This window comes from Lynx rufus, unplaced genomic scaffold (assembly GCF_022079265.1).
Source record: "Lynx rufus isolate CCGP_SWC_20201006 ecotype Redwood Valley unplaced genomic scaffold, mLynRuf1.p SCAF_1, whole genome shotgun sequence".
NCBI classification, from domain to species: Eukaryota; Metazoa; Chordata; class Mammalia; order Carnivora; family Felidae; genus Lynx; species Lynx rufus.
Window position 1 is genome coordinate 2453863 of NW_025814823.1, and position 18843 is coordinate 2472705.

Here is an 18843-nt window from a genome sequence, read left to right on the forward strand (position 1 = left end):
GGGCTCCTCGGCCGTCTCCCGGGAAGTCCCGCGCTCTGGCACGCTGCGCCGGGCCTGCGGCAGAGCCGCGCGGGCCGTGCGGGCGGGCGCTAGGACCGCGGGGAGCCCGGGCGGCCGCGGCGCTACCTTAAACCCAGCCCAATGCCGCTGCCTGCGCCACTCTGCGCGCCGGCGGGGGCTGCGCAGGAGGAGCGCTCCGCCCGGCTACAACGCTCCGCGAGCCGGCGCGGCAACACCTGTTCGCGGCAGCCAGGGCGGCACGCGAGCTCCCGGTCGCGGCTCCGCTCGCTCGCCGCTCGCCACCCGTTCTAAGCCAATGGACATCTGCCGAGCCTCTGGAGAATTCTGGATACTAGCTTTGGACGCCTAAAGTTTTTTTCTGCTTTTTGTTTTTTTAAATAGCAATAATTTTTTTTTTTTTTTTTTTTAGAGGGGGGACCGGGAGGGGAGATTTTGTCGCCGCCGCCAACGTGAGATTTTTTTTTTCCCCTTGAAGGATTCATGCTGATGTCTGCAGAGTCGGTTAGAGTAAAAACAGCGCATGCCTTCCTGGAGTCGGGATCCGTAAATTCTGACGTAGCCCGTGCATCTTAAAAATCCTTATAATAACGCCTAGGCATTTAAGTTGCTATGGTCATTCCGATCTCAAACCAAATGGAGAAACTACGGATTTTTTTTCCTTATTACGGTCGGATGGGATGAAGACCTTCCTGCCTGCTAAGAGCTGGGGATCTATCCATAGAGATACATAGATATGTTTATCAATATGTCAGTGTGTGAGTATAAAGTGGTGGTTTCTTAGACTATCAGTGGTTTGACCTTGAACCTGTGCCAGTGAAACAGCAGATTACTTTTATTTATGCATTTAATGGATTGAAGAAAAGAACCTTTTTTTTTCTCTCTCCGCAACTGCAGTAAGGGAGGGGAGTTGGATATACCTCGCCTAATATCTTCTGGGTTCATACCGTCATTATTGTTTATTGCTGTGCTCCAAAAGCCGAGTCCTCTGATGGCTCCCTTAGGTGAAGTTGGGAACTATTTCGGTGTGCAGGATGCGGTACCATTTGGGAATGTGCCCGTGTTGCCGGTGGACAGTCCGGTTTTGTTAAGTGACCACCTGGGTCAGTCCGAAGCAGGGGGGCTTCCCAGGGGACCCGCAGTCACGGACCTGGATCATTTAAAGGGGATTCTCAGGCGGAGGCAGCTATACTGCAGGACTGGATTTCACTTAGAAATCTTCCCCAATGGTACTATCCAGGGAACCAGGAAAGACCACAGCCGATTTGGTAGGTATACCATTAACCCTTTAATGTCCGTGCGATGCCATGTTCGGGTTATAACTACCAAGAAGGTGGTGGCCGGGCGGGGGTATGCAGGAAGGGGTCTCTCCCTCTGCCTCTGTTTCTGTCTTGCCAGCTTAAAAAAAAAAAAAAAGAAAAGAAAAAAGAAAGAAAGAAAGAAAAGAAAAAAAAAAAAAGAAAAAGCCTCCGGAATTGCAGATCCGCTGCTGGCACTGATGCAACTCTACATTGAAAGGCCCCCCCACTTTTTTTTTTTGAAAGGAGGGCATGATTTATAAATATAACACAAGTCTCTAGTTCTTTTGCATCAGATACACGGGAAGATCGGGTTTAGGAAGTTTCTTTTGAATGGACTGATTCCGTGAGTTTAAAGCTTTAATCATTAACTACTGAGAACTTGAAAATGCATTTTGCCGAAGGCAGTGGTTATTATCTTGTGCCCCAATGAAGTTTTTGCTCCCCCTCTTTTTCTTCTAATAAGTACACTGCTTGAATTGTAAATTAAGCGTATTGTTTATTCCCACCGCGAGGGTCTGAAAACCCCGTAGGCGAAGGTTGCTGACTGATTGTTCTGCTGGGAGGACTAAAGTCATATTTTAGACTCCGAGAGCAGCAGAGGCAGAGCGCTGGGGGAAAATGACTCGGGAAGGGGTCGAACGCTCACCGGGGGCGTTTGTCTTTACAGCTATCAAGTTATTACCTATGCTCTGTATTTGTACAGTGTGCAGCCCTGTGTGGCTTTCCTGGGTGGTTCCCTGGTGTGTGTGTGTGTGTGTGTGTGTGTGTGTGTGTGTGTGCGCGCGCGCGCGCGTGCAAAAGCTGCGAGCTAATTTTAAAGGACATTCCGAGGATTTCATTTCCCAAGGAGGGTACTTGTGACTCAGCACTGAGGGCTGCAGACCCGGGTGCTGGTGACTCTGCTCCCTTTAATGCCTGCACGCACGTGCCTGCGGGGCCACCCTGAGCCCAGCGGCACAGTGTCAGCGAGCACAATACCGATGGGGAGACTCTCGGGTGTTTTCCTTACTCACTAAAAAGCAAGCAAGCTCCAGTTGGGCAGCCAGACTGTTGGAAGGAGTTAACTTCTCAGTGAACCCACCTGACAACACTTAAACTAGGTCGTAAAAAACAAAGTCCTGTGGTGATTTTTCTTTCTCATGCTTTAATGCCAGATGTTGAACGCAGCCTAAACTATCTGTTTAGATTCGTGGGGCTGTAGAGGATGCCAGAAGGTGAGGACGACTCAGGCCTGGGATGGGGATGGTCCCAGATCCACGAGGCCCAAGATTTTCTCCTTTTGCTCACCGCCAAGCCTAAGCCCCAAGCTGAACCTACTAGTGTAAATATTTCTGGCAGTCTCCCCTCTCTGCTTAAAAAAAGGAAAGGAAAAGGCAAAGCTGTAGCTCTTTGCTTTGCAATTATTCAGTTGAAATATAACTGCCCCTCCCCCCCCCCCCGCCCCCCGAAGTGAACGCAGCTCTGGTTGTTGCAAAGCGTAGACTAAACTTTACTGAAAGTGCTGTTCTGTCTGGCCACTTTAAGGGCTGCTACCGTGCCTAGCGCTCGGTACCCGAACAACAGGCCACGGTGGGCGACCGTGGGTGGGGGAGCGAATGTGCGCCCGGCCGCAGCGGCCCCCCGCTGGACGTCTGCACCGCGCCGGCGCTTGGCCGGCGGCGTGGGCGGGCGGCCTAGGTGCGCGGGGCGGCTGGAGCCCCAGTCCTCCCGCGCTCCCGGCCGGCAGGTGCCGAGTCGGCAGCCCGGGCCCCCCGGCGCTCTCGGCGGCCGCCCGGCCAGCTCCGCGCGGTCCTAAACACGCTCCGTTTCCGTCCCCCTTTCTACCGGGCTGGAGTGCGCCCTTCGGTGCTGCAGGGACTCCTTGCGTCCGGGGGCGACGGGCAGGGGCCGACACGCTTCTGGTAGTGTTTAGGGAATGAGGTTTTTTTTGGCCCAAGTTTAGTGCCTTCGCTTTCTCTTTGTGTGTGAGTGTGGGTCCGGCGAGGCTGACAGCCGCCGCCCCGGGCAGCGCGGGTGTTCGCGGTGTGGGAACCGCCGGAGGCGCGCACCGCGGCGGGAGAGCTGGTGGCGGGGACTGAGATCAGGCTGGAGGTCGTACCCCTGGCCTCCCCCGTGCTGTCTCGGACCCATCTCCCTCATCTGAAGCACGCAGCCGGGTCTCGGAGAATCGATGGCTCAGCGGTGCCTGGGAGGTGGGTCGAGGACCCCGGCCCTGCCGGCCGGAGCCGCAGGGGAAGGGGTGGGGGGGGACAAAGGGCCGCGGAGGCGGGTGGAGGGGGGGGGCGGTGAGCTATTGTTAACGGCGTTCCGGGAGCGGAGCTCGCGGCCCGCGGGCCTGCGTCTCGGCGCCCCGGCTTGGGCCCTGGCCTCCGGGCCCGGGGGAGCGCGGCGGGGCACCAATGCGGAGCGAGGGTAGCTTCATTGTGTGAATTAGCCGAGTCCTGCCTTGGCGAGAGCGCCTCGGAACCCCGGCGCAGCCCGACTGGGCCCCGGAGTGGACAGATTATGGGCTGTTCCACTTAGAGTTCCTCCACGTCACCCCCCCACATAGCCTTTTTCTTTTTCTTTCTTTTTTTTTTTTTTTTTTTTTAATGCAGTCACCTTTTGGGTAGGACGTTTGCTAAACGCAGTCGAGTGAGTCGTCAGAAATCTAGTAACTGCCACCGGGGAGAGTGAGGATGCAAGGGTTGAATCGTGGGGACCGCGAGGGTGGAGAGAACCCCAAAAGCGAGTTCTGGGGTCATCGGACGAGGACCGCTGCTACAGCAGCTGAATAGAGACCATAGAACAAAAAATAACTGGAAGTCGTCCCCCCCACCCCACCCCACCCCCCAATCCTGGAGGTTGGAGAAAGGTGTCGCCAAGGAAGTGACATCTCTACTCCTTAGACTCGCTTGGCACTGTTGGCCGGGTTGGTAGGGGCAGTGCGGGGAGGAGGAGAGGAGGGGAGGTCAGCCCCGGCCCGCGTTGGGGGGCGGGGGGAGAAGGGGCTCGGATCTGCGAGCTCGAGGGTCGGCCGGGAGCCGGCCGCGGGGGGAAGGGCGCGCCCGGCGCTCCGCTGTGCCACTCACCCCCGTTTGGATGGAGCCGAGTGGGTGGCTGTGCGCAGTGGGGGTGGGGAAGGAGGGTGAGGCAGGAGGGTTATTTAAGTCTTTCATCCCCTTGCCGGGAGAAGCGGCCCCCGGGGTGACAGCAGTGCCGCGGTCTCCCGCCGCTACCGCTGCGGCAGGTCCCAATATTAGCAACCTCTGCAGCGCCGGGCGAGTGCCGGGAGCCTCCTACCCTTGCCTTCCCAGCCCCGCCCGGAAGCAGGGCTGGGCTCCGCGGCGCTAGGACCCTGCGGGCAGGGCGGGGGAGCGCGCGGCCCGGGGAGGGGGCGGAGGGGCTGCAGCGGCCCGCCACACCTGGCGCTCCCGCTCGCTCCCCGCCGCAGCCGCGCTGGCCGGCCTCCCCCCTTCCCGGTCCGCTGCCCAGCTCCCTGCAGGGGACTCAGTCCTCGAGACCCTCGGTTTCTGTCCCGATTCTTTAGAAAGGAGTAGCTGTAGGTAGGGGGTGGGGGTGGTTTACACTTCGATGAAAAATATAAGGTGCATTTCTGCGTGCCAGGCAGGAGACGGGCCGGAGGAATGATTTTTGCCACCCCCCATGCAGCCGCAGGTGACTGCAGCTGCTGGCAGGCTTCGCGGTGACACAGCAGCAGTGCAGGGGACGTGGGGGCGGGGGCATCTTACCGTCGTCCCAGCGGGAGCTGCGGCAGTGACAACTTAGGTGGGACCTTGAGAAAGCCCTTTGTGTTTTCCTGGGGGCAGGGGGGTGGTATGCAGATAAGGCTGAGCCAGGAGAACTGGCACAAGGTATTGCATCTCTCTGGGTAATAGGCTGGGGGGGGGCGGGATGTTTCACTTCATGCATAGTTTTTGTCTTTAAAGCACTTGCTAGACGGGGAAAAAAGTGAGCAGAAAATCGATTGAGGAAAAGGTAATGCAGAATAATAAAAAAGTGAGCACCGGTCCTTTTCCGCTATTTGATTTGGCACAAGGAAGCCCGAGTGGACCGACCCCCTGACTTCGTGGAAAGATGGCGTGCTTCTCTGCTGCTGTGCCCTTTGGGCGGGAGTGTTGGCTCGAAAAGGCCAGACTTCATCAGCCCTCCAGATGCGCATCCAACCTGGGGCTGCTCTAAGAAAGACTGCCTGTTTAAGGTGTTATTTTCCGGATTGGTTCAGATTCTTGAAAAATTGGGAGTTGTAACTCCCACTTCGTCATTTCCTAAGGAAACTCTGAGATCTGCTCAGATTGCTACAGACTCCGCTTTACTCCGTCCCAGGCTTGGAGATGATTGATTTGGCAGCCCGGGTGTGGGATTCTCTGGGTGAGGAGGGAGCTCCGGAGGGAGGGGTGCTAATCTATTTTCGAAAGCCTCCTGTCTTGCCTCTCTCCACAGTCCGCATACATTCTTGTCCTCTAAAGAATGCAGCTCTGTTAAGTGTTGGGGGCTTTTAGCCCAGAGGGTTGCTTAACACGGGCCACAGTGGAACATGTGCCCGCCCTTCCACTTGCCATGGCTGGCCTTATTATGGCCTTGGACATGAGGCCCGATACAGAGGGGCTTTTGGGAGCCGGGCCAGCTTCGGGTTCGTGGCCCATTTGAACAGAGCTCTGGGCTGACCACTAATATCTAGTAAGTCTGGAGCAAAGGTCTGGTGTGGTCATTTTCCTAAAGTGGTCTCGGGAGCTGTCCCAGCCTCCTGTGGACCAGAGATGACCTCAGACCCCATGAGACCCCCCTGGGCCCAGTGAGCACATCCTCAAAGGAACTGTTGGCTGCTGTGAAAGAGAATAACAGTCAGATGCCACTAGCCGCTGACCCTGTGCTTCCCATGTCACTCCACCGCCACCCATTACTGGGGCCCTTCTGAGCTGAGGATGCCTTGGTTGTGCCTGCCTAAGAGAAGGGACAGCCCCCTGCGGCCCACGTGTGAGGGCGTACATTTAGATGGTCGGCAACAATCCCACCGTTCCCTCCCCCTCTCTCGCTTCCTGTTTTCTTTCTCCTCTTCCTGGCTCTTCCCTTCTTGCCCTCCCTCTCCTGTCGCTCATTAAACATTTAAGGGTTTCTACACGGAAGCCTTCTCCTGGGTTGTATTGATCCAGCACCCCTCTATGCCGCATGCTCATGCAAAAAAAGGGGTGGCGGCTGCCCTCAAGTGAGAATTGTTGGAAGCCCTTGCTTGTCTCAGGCCCAGAGAGACATTAGTTGACTCGGTGGAGGTTATGGAGTTCACTGTGGACAAGATGGTTCCAGAAATGATAAGGATTCCAATGTGGGCGGAGGGGATCTTGTTGCCCCATTGCCGGGTCTTTCTGACCTTATGCTGTTGGTGCTCTGGTGGGGGGGGGGCGGGGATGCTGTGACTCAGGCATTCAGGTGTTCTGCTTGCCCTTGGATCATTGAGATGACCTCATAAAAAGCCGTGCCTTTCTTTTGAGGTCTCTATTTTTCAAGGATGGTGGTTTGAGATGATCAAATCCTTTCCACCTGGGGTAACTACATAGGTAGTTTCTTCTCACCTCGAGAGCCGCCTCGGAAACTTGACTCAGGAATTATTTCTTTCCGGAGGCCCCCTCTGACTTCCCTTCCCAAACCTGAGTGAGCTACTCTTCCTTGGACACCGACCACACCCTAAACGTCTTCTTCTCACTGCCTTTCCCACATTGTTGTTGTATTTATCTACTCATTTGTCTCTCCTTCCACTAGATGGTAAGCTCTTTGAGGATATAGGCCTACACCATGGCTTATTTATCTTTATATATTCAATACACGGCACAGTTCTTGGCTTACGATAGTCACTCAATAATAGTTTGTTGATTGGATAAGTCAGTATAAATGAATTACAGCTATCTTGTTGATGCCAGAAAAAGAAACAAGGTAGATATCTTAATACTTTCATTTCCAGACTATATAATAATTTCAGTCCGTAAGGCCTTTAACAGACTTGAACTTTGCGCACATAAACACTTTGGGTAAATAGTCTGCATACATAGGAGATGCCCACTGTGGTGGAGTCTCATCTAGGTAACGACTTCTAGTCACCAGTAAGGGAATGACTATCAATATGGTACAGAAATCACGGATACATGAAAAAAAAAAAAAAAGGTAAAAACAGTGGTAAGATGTGCATCATCAACAAGCATATGGGCTTCGGTGTCCGATTGCGGGGGGCAAATTATTTAACATCCTAACGCCTCAGTGTCCCCATTTGTGAGCTGAAGATTAAAACGTAATGCCTAGGGTTGTTGTGAGCACTGAGTGGAAGGCCCCACTGGCACTGACTAAATGCTCCAGTGTCCAAGCTATCTTGATTGTTGTCGTTTTCGGTATCGAGAGTGTTCTCGATGTTCTGCAGGCAAGCTAGTGGAGCGGTTTTGTAAGATCACGCCCACCCACCCTGTTGCTTTTGGGCCTGACGGGCAACGATGATGAATATTCATGACTCGTTCCCAGAGCTGTCTCCTGTTTAGGGAAAACACAGAGATCCTCACATACCCTGTGAGAAGATGCGAGTGTCTTTTAGTCTTGGGATTAAAAAGCCTTCCCCATTGATAGGGCGTAGTAAATTGATCAGACCCCAACGGGGGGCAAAATGCTTCCTGTCTCTCGTTTTATGATGAAAATTGGACACTGGCAAATTCCTTACACTCATTTCGGGATCTCTGTGACCTATATTGTGGTTGTTTTCAGGTAGCTAAGAAGAGGTTATGCACGTGACTCCCAATAGTAGTAAAATGCCATAACTGAGATGAGTTTTTAATCATAAGAATTGGAATAGTACAATGAAAGGAAAGAATTGCGTCAGTCAGGGAGTGCATCTCGTGCGAAGGGAATCTCGTGGAAGTATCTCCTTACTGACCTTTCCGTTTGCTCTGTGAGGTGGGAAAGGCTCCTCGTACACTAGCTTCTTTGGACACACCTTCCGACGTAGAGTCTCAGATGATCAGATCCGAAGTGTAATTTGTAATTTCTCTTTATATCTTTTTCCATGCACTGCTTCACATTTTATGAAAATAAATAGTTTTGCACGTTCAGATAGATATCCTATAAAATGCAGACACACGATATTGGTTACATTTTGTGCTTATAAAAGAATTAAGAATCCCCCTTTACAAGAAATCTCTCTTCTTTGTTGTATCACCTTGGAACCCTTTGCTTTATGAGATTTATGTAGCGCACGTCTTCTTTGGATTTTGCAGCACAGTCTATTTTGTGAGAGTTGCAAAATTAATTGTTTCAAAATCCACATAAGTGCTTTTTTATTAGTCACAGGAGACTGACTATAGCACACTGTTATCCTTAGTGTTTTGCTAAACTCTCAACCGTAAGTGAATTTTTCAATATTTGAAGATATTTTTAAAACAAGAATTCAATATTTGGTATGTGTTAACTCAAGGTCTACACAGAGGATATCCTTTTATAACAAAATTGAGTGAATGGCTAAGCGCAAGAAATACTAGCATTGTCCCAGATATACAGTTGGGTAATCATCTTAAAACAACAATATAGTTAGAGAAATTAAAGTTGCTGTTGTATGGCCATAAAATTCTGGATTCATGCCCAGCTTAGGTGTTGTTATTCTTAGTGAGGTAAGCACGGGGAAAGATGGGGGAAAAAAGATCATGATGTTGGTTTGATTTGGGGATATAGTCCTTCATACCCATTTTCATTCAAGAGCATTTTTGATGTTAGCATTTTCCCCTCAGAACATTATGTTATCTTAATTGTTTAACTAGTTCTTTGAGGCTTGGATAAGTACAGCAAAAATCAATACTTCGTTTAAGCAGAAATATTTGGGATGTATGTAGGCTATTTTAATTTTCCAGGTGGAGCTCAATGAAGTTATACAATCAAAAGGTGAATAATATTCTATATAAACCAATCAGGTCTTTGGTTAGCACATATACTCTTATTTTAAGGGACATAAGATCAGTCTCTGAATAGAATATTTTCCAATACCCGCCCATACACAAATACTTAATTTCGTATTTATGAAGTAAGAAGTAAGAATTTAGAAGTAAGTTGTTTTTCTCTTGAAGTGGACTCTTCTAAGGTTAATTTGAAGATGTATTTTGATTTATCTGTCATATCACTTCTTAGGGTGTCTGTAAACACTAGCTTTAAAAATTTTTTTGTTATGTGTCATGTTAGTAAGTATTTTTATATCATTTTTATAAGATGGAATTTAGTTGAAAAATCAGTTTTCTTAGGCAGTGGTTTTAAGAGAAGACACTCAAAGTTTTTAAAAAAAATGTTTATTTTGAGAGAGAGAGAGAGAAATTACAAGCAGGGGAGGGAGAGAGAGAGGGGGGCACAGAATCCGAAGGAGACTCCAGGCTCTGAGCCATCAGCACAGAGCCCGACGCGGGGCTCGAACCCACTAACCGCGAGATCATGACCTGAGCTGAAGTCGGACGCCTAACTGACCGAGCCGCCCAGGTGCCCCAAGAGAAGACACTTCTTCAATAAGTGTGAGATTATCCAAGTTGGGAGTTGGGCTCAGTGTCCTCTCAAAAAGTCTTAGGGATGCTGAGACTAAGGAATTGCTCTGTGCTCTGACCTGTCTTCTGCCTTCTGCCATTTGTCTCTTAGGCATTCTGGAATTTATCAGTATAGCAGTGGGCCTGGTCAGCATTCGAGGCGTGGACAGTGGACTCTACCTCGGGATGAATGAGAAGGGGGAGCTGTATGGATCAGTAAGTACTGGGGAGACTTTGCTGATCTTCACGCTTTATTTGATTGGAACTGCATTTTCTGTAGATGACACGTATCTAGAAACGAAGCTGAGTCTCTTTGGAAGGAGAGCGTAAGTTCTTGCCTTTTGAGAAAAACCATTCTGTTTGCATTTATAGATATCAGCCCTGGACCTTCACCAGACCCAAGTTTCTAAGAAAATGCTTTATTTATATGCCAAACCATTTTCATTGTCAAGTAAATAAAAAATTCACAAGTGTGAAAAATCCCATCTTCTTGTATTGAATGGGAGTTATTTTTGAAATGAATTGAAATTATCTTCTCCTAAGCTTTGCAAAGCAGTGTAATTAAAACTAGAAACAGACAGCCATGCAGTGAGTATAAACCCTTTCTCTGAGCTCCATAAGACTCTCATTATGTAGAGGGAAGAGAGGGATGGAAATTATTGCCAGATATTCTTGTACGTGAATAAGAATATAAAAATATTATAATTATTTGCAAGTATCATAAGTTTCTTTTTTTTTTCCGGTCTCACTTCCCATCTCTACCGGGTTGTAAGCTCCCGGAAGGAGGCACTGAAGAAGTATTTATCGTATCCTAGCAGGTGCCAGGTGGTATTCTAGGCGCTGTGGGATGGCAGTGAGTGAGACAAAGTCCTTGCTTCTGCTTTGAGCGAAGGGGACTGACTTTACATCTTTGTTATCTCTTTACTTGTACTAGCAGTTTCTAAAACACAGTGCATGCTTTACGGTAGGAACTTAATGCATTTTTTTTTTTTGCTAAATGTATGGGTATGAATAATAGATTATTAGTTACTATATACCAACTTGAATTTTCGCCAAAAAAATGCTTGTAGTGAAACCAGCCTTTAGTTTTTCCTTGCCATTATCGGTGGCCAAATGAGAATTGAATCCACGTTATCGGCAATAGGAGAAGTTTGATTAGATCCACAAAAAGGTGAAAATTAAAAGAAACTGAGAACGGGAGGCAGAAATGAAGGACATCTTTATACATAATGGAGAGAAACGTAGTCTAGATATACCCCTTTCTTGTCCACATATTAGAAAATACATGTGTATGCTCACACATACACATGCAGGGGTTGGAATGCTTTCAGACGCAAGATCCCCAGATGACAATAAGTGTCCTGTGTCATTTGAATATAGCACACACCATTTTCAATGATGTGACATTGGTTTTTCTGCCTTGGTGAAATTTGAGTCTAGATTGGTTGATTTTGCTAGATGTTTAAGTCTTTTAAAAAGAAGTGTGTCCTTGAGAAAATAGATGATTTTAAAGTCTTTTTTTAAGCATAGGATTGGGTTGAGCTTTTGAAACACCGTTCGTGGTTTAGATCAAGTTATCTACTGCCTAAGTTATCTTTGCCAGCACTTTTAAGTGCAAAGATACAAGGTATAAGGAAGCTTTTAAACTTTTAAAACATAAAATGATGTTCTCCTTTGTCACCCCCTCAAATTTTTTTTTTCCCACTTTTAGGTATATCGTGTGGATTTAATTAGGTCGGTCACAGTTGAACTCAATAAAACGCTTCTTGTGTGGAGGGCACAGTCTGACATCTAGTGGGTGGAGGGACTGGTTTATCACCATGGTCTCTAGGCTTTTTTGATCACATATCACCACCCAAACAATTTTTTTCGAGTCTGGGTCTCAACAGTGTATGTTAAATTATTTAAGGATTCTCTGTATAAAATATAGTTCATATAGATTGTTATATTTTATAAAACCCGTATTAAGGTAAACATTTGTAAAGGTTGTGACAAATGACTAAACTCAAATAGAGGCCACGTTTGTTCCCCTCTCCATGGACCACCGTGCACGCCCCTGCAGTTTCGTGGTTGACAAGGAGAGCAGTGGAACTTTGTGTCCAGCACAGTGGCCTCTGTGTGTGTGGACCAGCCGAGCCTCATCTCCCCGTCTGGATTCTTTCGGTGGCTTCTTGCTCGTCTCTCCCCTCCTCCAGCTGCCTGCCCCTGTAGGCCCCGTCAGCAGCACAGGCTGCGGACAGAATGTGGGCTCTAGAATGTACCCCGAAGGTAGGCCCGGTCATTATCAGTGACAGGACTCTCCGAAACGGTGGCCAGGGGGCAGAAAGTTGGAGAACCCCCTCTTGGCATGTTTTCTGGGAAGCCCACCGAGTGTGTGGCTGGGAGTAGACGTCCCACCTCCGCTGCCGTGTGGCCACAAAGCCACACAGCTGGCCGACAACCCCAGTCCTGGAACCCCAGCTAGAAGGGGAGGGCCCGAGAAAAGGCCTCCTCTCCCCCCACCGCCCCGTGCTTGGGGAATGCCCAGTTTCTCGTGTACAGAGTGCCTGCAGGCTTGGGAACTGCTCAGGGGAAAGTATGGAAGGGAATGCTTTTGCATACTGTGATTTCCTTTCTGGAGAGTGGTCTCCAGAGGCTTCTGCACACCAAGCTTCTCCCCTCTCCAATCCATTCTCCACGCTCCTGGGAGAATTGCCCTTCAGAACTCGCAAGTGAATGTTAGCTGTCCACGTAGATCAGGTGCTTGCCTTTGAAGGTGAATGCCTGCGTTCTTTGGCACAGCATTCAGGGTTCCACTTGGCCTGCACCTGCACGTGCTGGGTAGGTGCTCGATAAACACTTGTCGGGCTGAAAAGAACTAAGCGTCGTGATTTATTTTGCTGCTTCGTTAAACACGGGGGTGTGGCCCTCGCTGTGTCTCTGCCCTTGTGGTCAGGTGTACTTAGGACTCTGCTGGAAGGGAGAACCCCCATCTTCCGACTCCCACACTAAGCTGGACTGTGATATGTCGTCCCTGGTGGGTCCCGCCCAAGGCGGGTATGGCTGAGGCTGGGAAAAGATGGTAAGGTGGTAAGAGCGTGGCAATCGCAGTCAGAAGACTTGGGCTCTCATTCTGTCTCTGCCACTCGCAAGGGCCCTTATTCTCCTCGTCTATGAAGCGAACAGCTTGACTTGGCTATCTGGAGTGTCTTTTCCTACTCTGGATCTCAAGAATGTGTGGTTTGGATTTGTTGGGATTCACTCTTGGGTCTTATCTGCCTGACGCGTGATGTTCTCTGCATACACAAAGTGTGTGTGTCGCGAGGTCTTTTTGTCCCTTACGTGTAGAGCTGGGAAGAAAGCTTTCTGGGAAGCCAGATGGTTTTCCCTTTGGTCTGTACCTGAGGCAGGAGAGGGGAATGGAAATTAGATCAGGGCTCCTCCGTGGCCGGGAATTACGTTTTCCATCGGGGTTTTGGTTACCATATCTGGTGTGGCAGTGGAAATCGGGAGTGACCAAAACATCACATTTCATTGTGGTGAGACTGGGAGAAGGAAAGAAGGGAAACTGGCAATGATTCTGTTACTAAATACAGTTGACCCTTGAACAACACATGTCTGAACTGTGCGGGTCCTCTGATAGGCAGGTTTTATTTATTTATTTATTTATTTAATAAATACAATAGAGTACTGTAAATGTACTTTCTCCTCCTTACCATTTTCTTCACATTGTCTTTTCGCTAGCTGACTTTATTGTAAGGATCTAGTATCCAAAATGTGTGTTAATTGCTTATGTTGCAGGTAAGGCTTCTAGTCAACAGTTGGCGAACAGTAGTGCAGCGACACGCAGATTTTCCACCGCGCCGGGGGGCGGTTGACGGGGTCAAGGGTACACTACAAATTGTAGCTTAAAGACTTTTTGCCTGAATGAGGTTGTGTGTTACTATGAAAGAAGGCTAAGAGGAGATGTGGGGAAATAGCAGACTTCCCCTCACGAAAAGAACATGAATGTGTAGATGCAGCAAAAATTAATTTACAATGTGTTTTGGGGTAACTTGTCTCTTTTCGTCTATGTAATTGTTTTGTTTTCAAGTTTATGTTGGGAATGTATCTCAAAGGCCAGAGGTGAACAGAGTCATATTTCTTTAGAAAAATGCATAGGATTCTGCTATCCTCGTAGAACGTGGCAGTAGGAGAAAGGATATTGGTAGTGTGTATCACGATATGATTTAAGGACAACCTGACCTGAATAATTCCGCCTCTGGGTTGGGGTCTGACTCTGGCATTCATGGGTTAATTCACCCATGTGTCAATCCTTTGTTTGCTCATTCATTTACAAACACTTATATGCGCAGTACAGCTAATTCTTTTTTTTTTTATTTATTTTTTTAAAGTTTTTTTTTTTTTTTTTCAACGTTTTTATTTATTTTTGGGACAGAGAGAGACAGAGCATGAACGGGGGAGGGGCAGAGAGAGAGGGAGACACAGAATCCGAAACAGGCTCCAGGCTCCGAGCCATCAGCCCAGAGCCTGACGCGGGGCTCGAACTCACGGACTGCGAGATCGTGACCTGGCTGAAGTCGGACGCTCAACCGACTGCGCCACCCAGGCGCCCCAGCTAATTCTATGCTAAATGCATAACAGCGCAGCAAAGAGCTCAGACTCTGGTAGGAGAAAGGTACTTATAATCATTCGGTGCCGTGTGAAATGTACTATATTAGGAAAACACACAAATATCTTGGGGGGGGGTCCGAAAGAGTGCATAATAACTGCTCAGGGAAACTGGGTGATAACATTGAAACTGGATCCTGAGACATGAATAGGAGTCTCAGAAAAGGAAGAGCAGACAAGTTAGGGCACATGAGCTTTCAAATGTGAAGATTAGGGTATCTGCCTGAGTCACAGAGAAGGTGTCAGATCTCACGCGCACGCACACGCACGCACACACGTGCACGCACACTTGCTTGGCCTGAGGATTATGGTATTAGAGTATTACATTTGTCACTTTTGTTCTTATCAAAGAGACTAGAAGTAAGGCTCAGATAGTTACTTTTAGAGTCTTAATCTAACTTATCTGAATATTATCAAGATTCTTTAATCATTAAGAAAAATTGACTGTAATAAATATCTCTTTAAAAAAGAATGCCATGGAAAAAATTAATCTCTTTCAAGAAGATTGCATTTAGGGGTGCCTGGCTGGCTCAGTCAGAGGAGCATGTGAAGACTCTTGATCTTGGGGTTGTGAGTTTGAGCCCCATGTTGGGTGCAGAGTTACTTAAAAATAAAATCTTAAAAAAAAAAAAAAGCTTGCATTTAATGAAAGAAACTTTACCATTTCATTAAAAAAGGTAGCACAGTAGGGGCGCCTGGGTGGCTCAGTCAGTTAAGCGTCTGACTTTGGCTCAGGTCATAATCTCACAATTTGTGGGTTCGAGCCCCGCATCGGGCTCTGTGCTGACACCTCGGAGTCTGGAGCCTGTTTCGGATTCTGTGTCTCCCCCCGCCCCCCCTCTTTCTCTCTCTCTCTCTCTCTCTCTCTCTCAAAAATAAATAAATATTAAAAAAAAAAAAGGTAGCACAGTCATTAAAATCGCAATGATAGAGGAAAGTAGAGCACAGAATCTGTAAACGTGATACAGAAGGATGATGTGCAGATTTCAGGTTTGTATCCCTTCTGTAACACTTACTTTATTCCGTCCAGAACTTTAATTCCTGTTGGTCTTTTCCACTAGATTCAGTTCCTAGGAGTCAGATTCTCTTTCTCATCTTTCTGTTTCTTGAGGGCCCAGCAGTACATGTTATGTGCAGTTGGCATATGGTCAGTGTTTGTCGACTCAACTACTCAGCCTGTCACGACCTGCACACATGCAGAGCCTTGCTGTACTTGAGCACTGTGTGTCGATGGCATTACCTTGTGTGTAGTTGCCTACAGAGACAACCTACAGAGCTCTGTGTTTCCTTATTGAGAGACCCAGGCCTTGTAGATGGCAGAGGGACTCTTGCAGCCTTCAGACCCGTGCGTCGGAACCCGACCATCATCTTGATGGAGATGCTTATGAAACGTGTGTTTCCTAGAAGATTTTGGTTGTTAGGTTTCCGGAGACAACGTTGGGACCTGGTTTATATGAATCCACGTAGTAAGAAGGTGTGATGGATTTTCGACCATGTTTCCTACGCACATAAACTTAAGAAAAAAACACATTAGTCGAAGCAGTTGTCTCTACTGGCCAGAGGTACGTGAGTCAAAAATTATCCCTTGCCAGGTGTTTCCATGGTGTGGGGTGGAGGAGGAGAGACCCCGTAGATCCACCTGTCCCCAAAGGAAGGAATGTATCAGCTTCTTTAAGAGGAAAAAAATAAAGTATCTCAGATCCTTAGAACCCCGTACTGATTTCAATTATTGTTACTATGTCGTTTGAATACATACCAACGTGAACTTCTTATACTTCTCTGGCAGTTCCAACTCAAAGCATATTAATGTGAAAGTTCACACGAAACTCTAAGACCGGTAAAATCCATGTGGGCACAGTTGCGTTGGTGTGATGGAAGATGTCACCTGCCGTAGGCTAAGAGGTGCTTCACTGTCAGTGTGGCCCTAGTGCTCTTTGGAGCTCTGCACACCTTGGCGCACCTTGGGAAGACGGCTGCCCCCCCGCCACCCCCCGAGTCTTCCTGTTCCAATTACTGGGACGCCACATGATGTCATCTGGTCTTTGCTGATGTGCCCAGGCTGTCCTTTCTTTTCCTGTTGGCCCTGATGGTGCGGGTAGCACTCGGTAGTGCTGTTTAGCACAGGTACGTCCTTGGGTGGCAGCGTGTGCTTACAGGTGGTCCTCCGGAGGGTCTCGAATGGCCTCGCCACGATCCCTTTGCTTCGTCACGACATGAAAAGACAAAGTGAAGACGTTCTGGCAGAAAACTCACGGCCCCGCAGATGAGGCCCTGGTGCTCCAGGGGTCTGCACACGCCAGCTTTGAAAACAGCACAGGAGGTGTGAGGTCCTACAAGGAGGGTCGGCGGCAGGCCCGAGAGGCAACTTCATGGAGGCCTTCTTGTCTCCAGTAGGCATTCCGCATTGGCACTTGTGAGCAACTTGTGAACAGGCCGAATACACTCGCGTGCGCTTGGAACGGGAAACCAAACGGCAAGGCCCCGCCAGACTTCGCGATTTGTCCCTGTGGTTTGTCAGAGCCGCGCACTTTGATGGTAGATGTTCAGGCGTGTCCTGTAGAAGGTCTCCAAGGAATGTAGTTCACATAAAGGAAATGAAAAGGGTCATTTGTTTCGTAATCTCCCTGATAGCGGGTATGCTCTGGAAGTAGGTGGTTTTAAGCAGATGTTTTGGGTAATAGAGCCTTGCCTTCGCTGTGTGTGCACGCTGCCAGTTTTCAAAGGATCAAGGGGTAATTCTCTGAGGACAAAGAGGGCGGCTTCTCAGAAGAGCATCGTATCCTGCATTATTCGATTTAGTTCCTACACTGTCCTTGTATGAGGGGTGGAGAGAGTGAGAGTTTAGTGGCTTAGTGGTTTACTCAAGGTCACATGGAGAGTGACAGACAATTATGATTGGAACGTAGGTGAATTAATAAACTTTGTTCGATACCTATGCATAAGAGCGGCCATCCATTTTTGTGAATAAAAAATAATTTTACCAGAGTTAACCATGTATTAAGAGGAGGATTTTAGTATTTCCTCTGCAGATATGATTTTGGAACAATTTTGTTTTCTCTCTAGCAGCCTAGTTTTTATTTTGTGGTTGGTTTGTTTCTTTAGCATCTATACTGATGGCCAGTAGTTAGTGGAAGATCATTTTAAAAATGTGTCTCTATTTATTTAATTTTACTTTAGCGTTTGTTGTTCAGCGGAGTAGCTGTACTGATTTGCTGATCTACTGAGACATGTTTAAAACATCCCATGTCAGTAATGACCAAAGTCACAGAGCATAGGTCTGGAGATGTTACAGGTTTTGGAAAGGATTTGGTTTTAGTCATTAATAGCTCAGTAGATTAAAAAAAATTTTATAATGTTCATTTATTTTTTGAGAGAGAGAGACGGAGACAGAGACAGAGAGAGAGAGAGAGAGAGAGAACGAGCAGGGGAGGGGCAGAGAGAGAGAGGCAGACACAGAATCTGAAGCAGGTTCTGGGCTCTGAGCTGTCAGCCCAGAGCCCAACGCGGGGCTTGAACTCACGAACCACGAGATCGTGGCCCAAGCCGAAGTCAACTGAGCCACCCAGGTGTCCCGATAGCTTAGTAGGTTGCTCTCATCTTCTCTGGAGGAGGATGGCTCTGGGTACCAGGCAACATGTTCAGGCTCAGGAGTCTCAGAGTAGAATCGTCCTCACGACAGGTGCAGACTCCGCATAAGGTCCCCTCTGTGTTCCTGCCCTTGGTTTCACTCCCATGCCCTGCTCTAAACTGCTCCCTTTTCTGAAGCCCCACTGCCCAGTGCCTGCCGGAAAAGTCTGATGAGGAGAGCTTGAGAGAGTGAGTGGCTGTTTCTGGGGGTAGAGCCCCCACCGGCTCCTCGTTGTTCGAAGTCCTTTCGTAAAGGGTAAGGCAGGGACCCGGTTACTTTCGTTTCCCATGGAACTGCCAGTACTTAAAACAGTGTCTTGCTTGTGGCTGACACTTAATGCGTGTTGAAAGTGTGACTGTGTTGTCAGTGGGATCCCAAATCACCCCTTTCTTTCTCCTCTTTCTTTCTCCTCTTTCTTTCTCCTCTTTCTTTCTTTCTTTCTTTCTTTCTTTCTTTCTTTCTTTCTTTCTTTCTTTCTTTCTCTTTCTTTCTCCCTCCCTCCTCCCTCCTCCCTCCCTCCCTCCTTCCTTCCTTCCTCCTTCTTCTTCCTTCCTTCCTTCCTTCCTTCCTTCTTCCTTCCTTCCTTCCTTCCTTCCTTCCTTCCTTCCTTCCTTCCTTCCTTCCTCCTTCCTCCCTCCCTCCCTCCTTCCTTCCTTCCTTCCTCCCTCCCTCCTTCCCTCCCTCCTCCTTCCTTTCTTCCTTCCTTCCTTCCTTC

At 48.4% G+C, this 18843-nt stretch overlaps 1 protein-coding gene across 1 annotated transcript in view; it reads left to right on the forward strand.

Moving 5' to 3' along the window:
• Nucleotides 1-240: 240 nt before the first annotated feature.
• The window catches only part of FGF9 (fibroblast growth factor 9), a 35032-nt gene continuing 16429 nt past the window's right edge, over nucleotides 241-18843 (forward strand). The window contains exons 1-2 of the mRNA XM_047077739.1: nucleotides 241-1286; nucleotides 9963-10066. Of these exons, the coding sequence (XP_046933695.1) occupies nucleotides 1010-1286; nucleotides 9963-10066 (381 nt within the window). The 5' untranslated portion in view covers nucleotides 241-1009. The remainder of the gene's footprint in view (nucleotides 1287-9962; nucleotides 10067-18843) is intronic.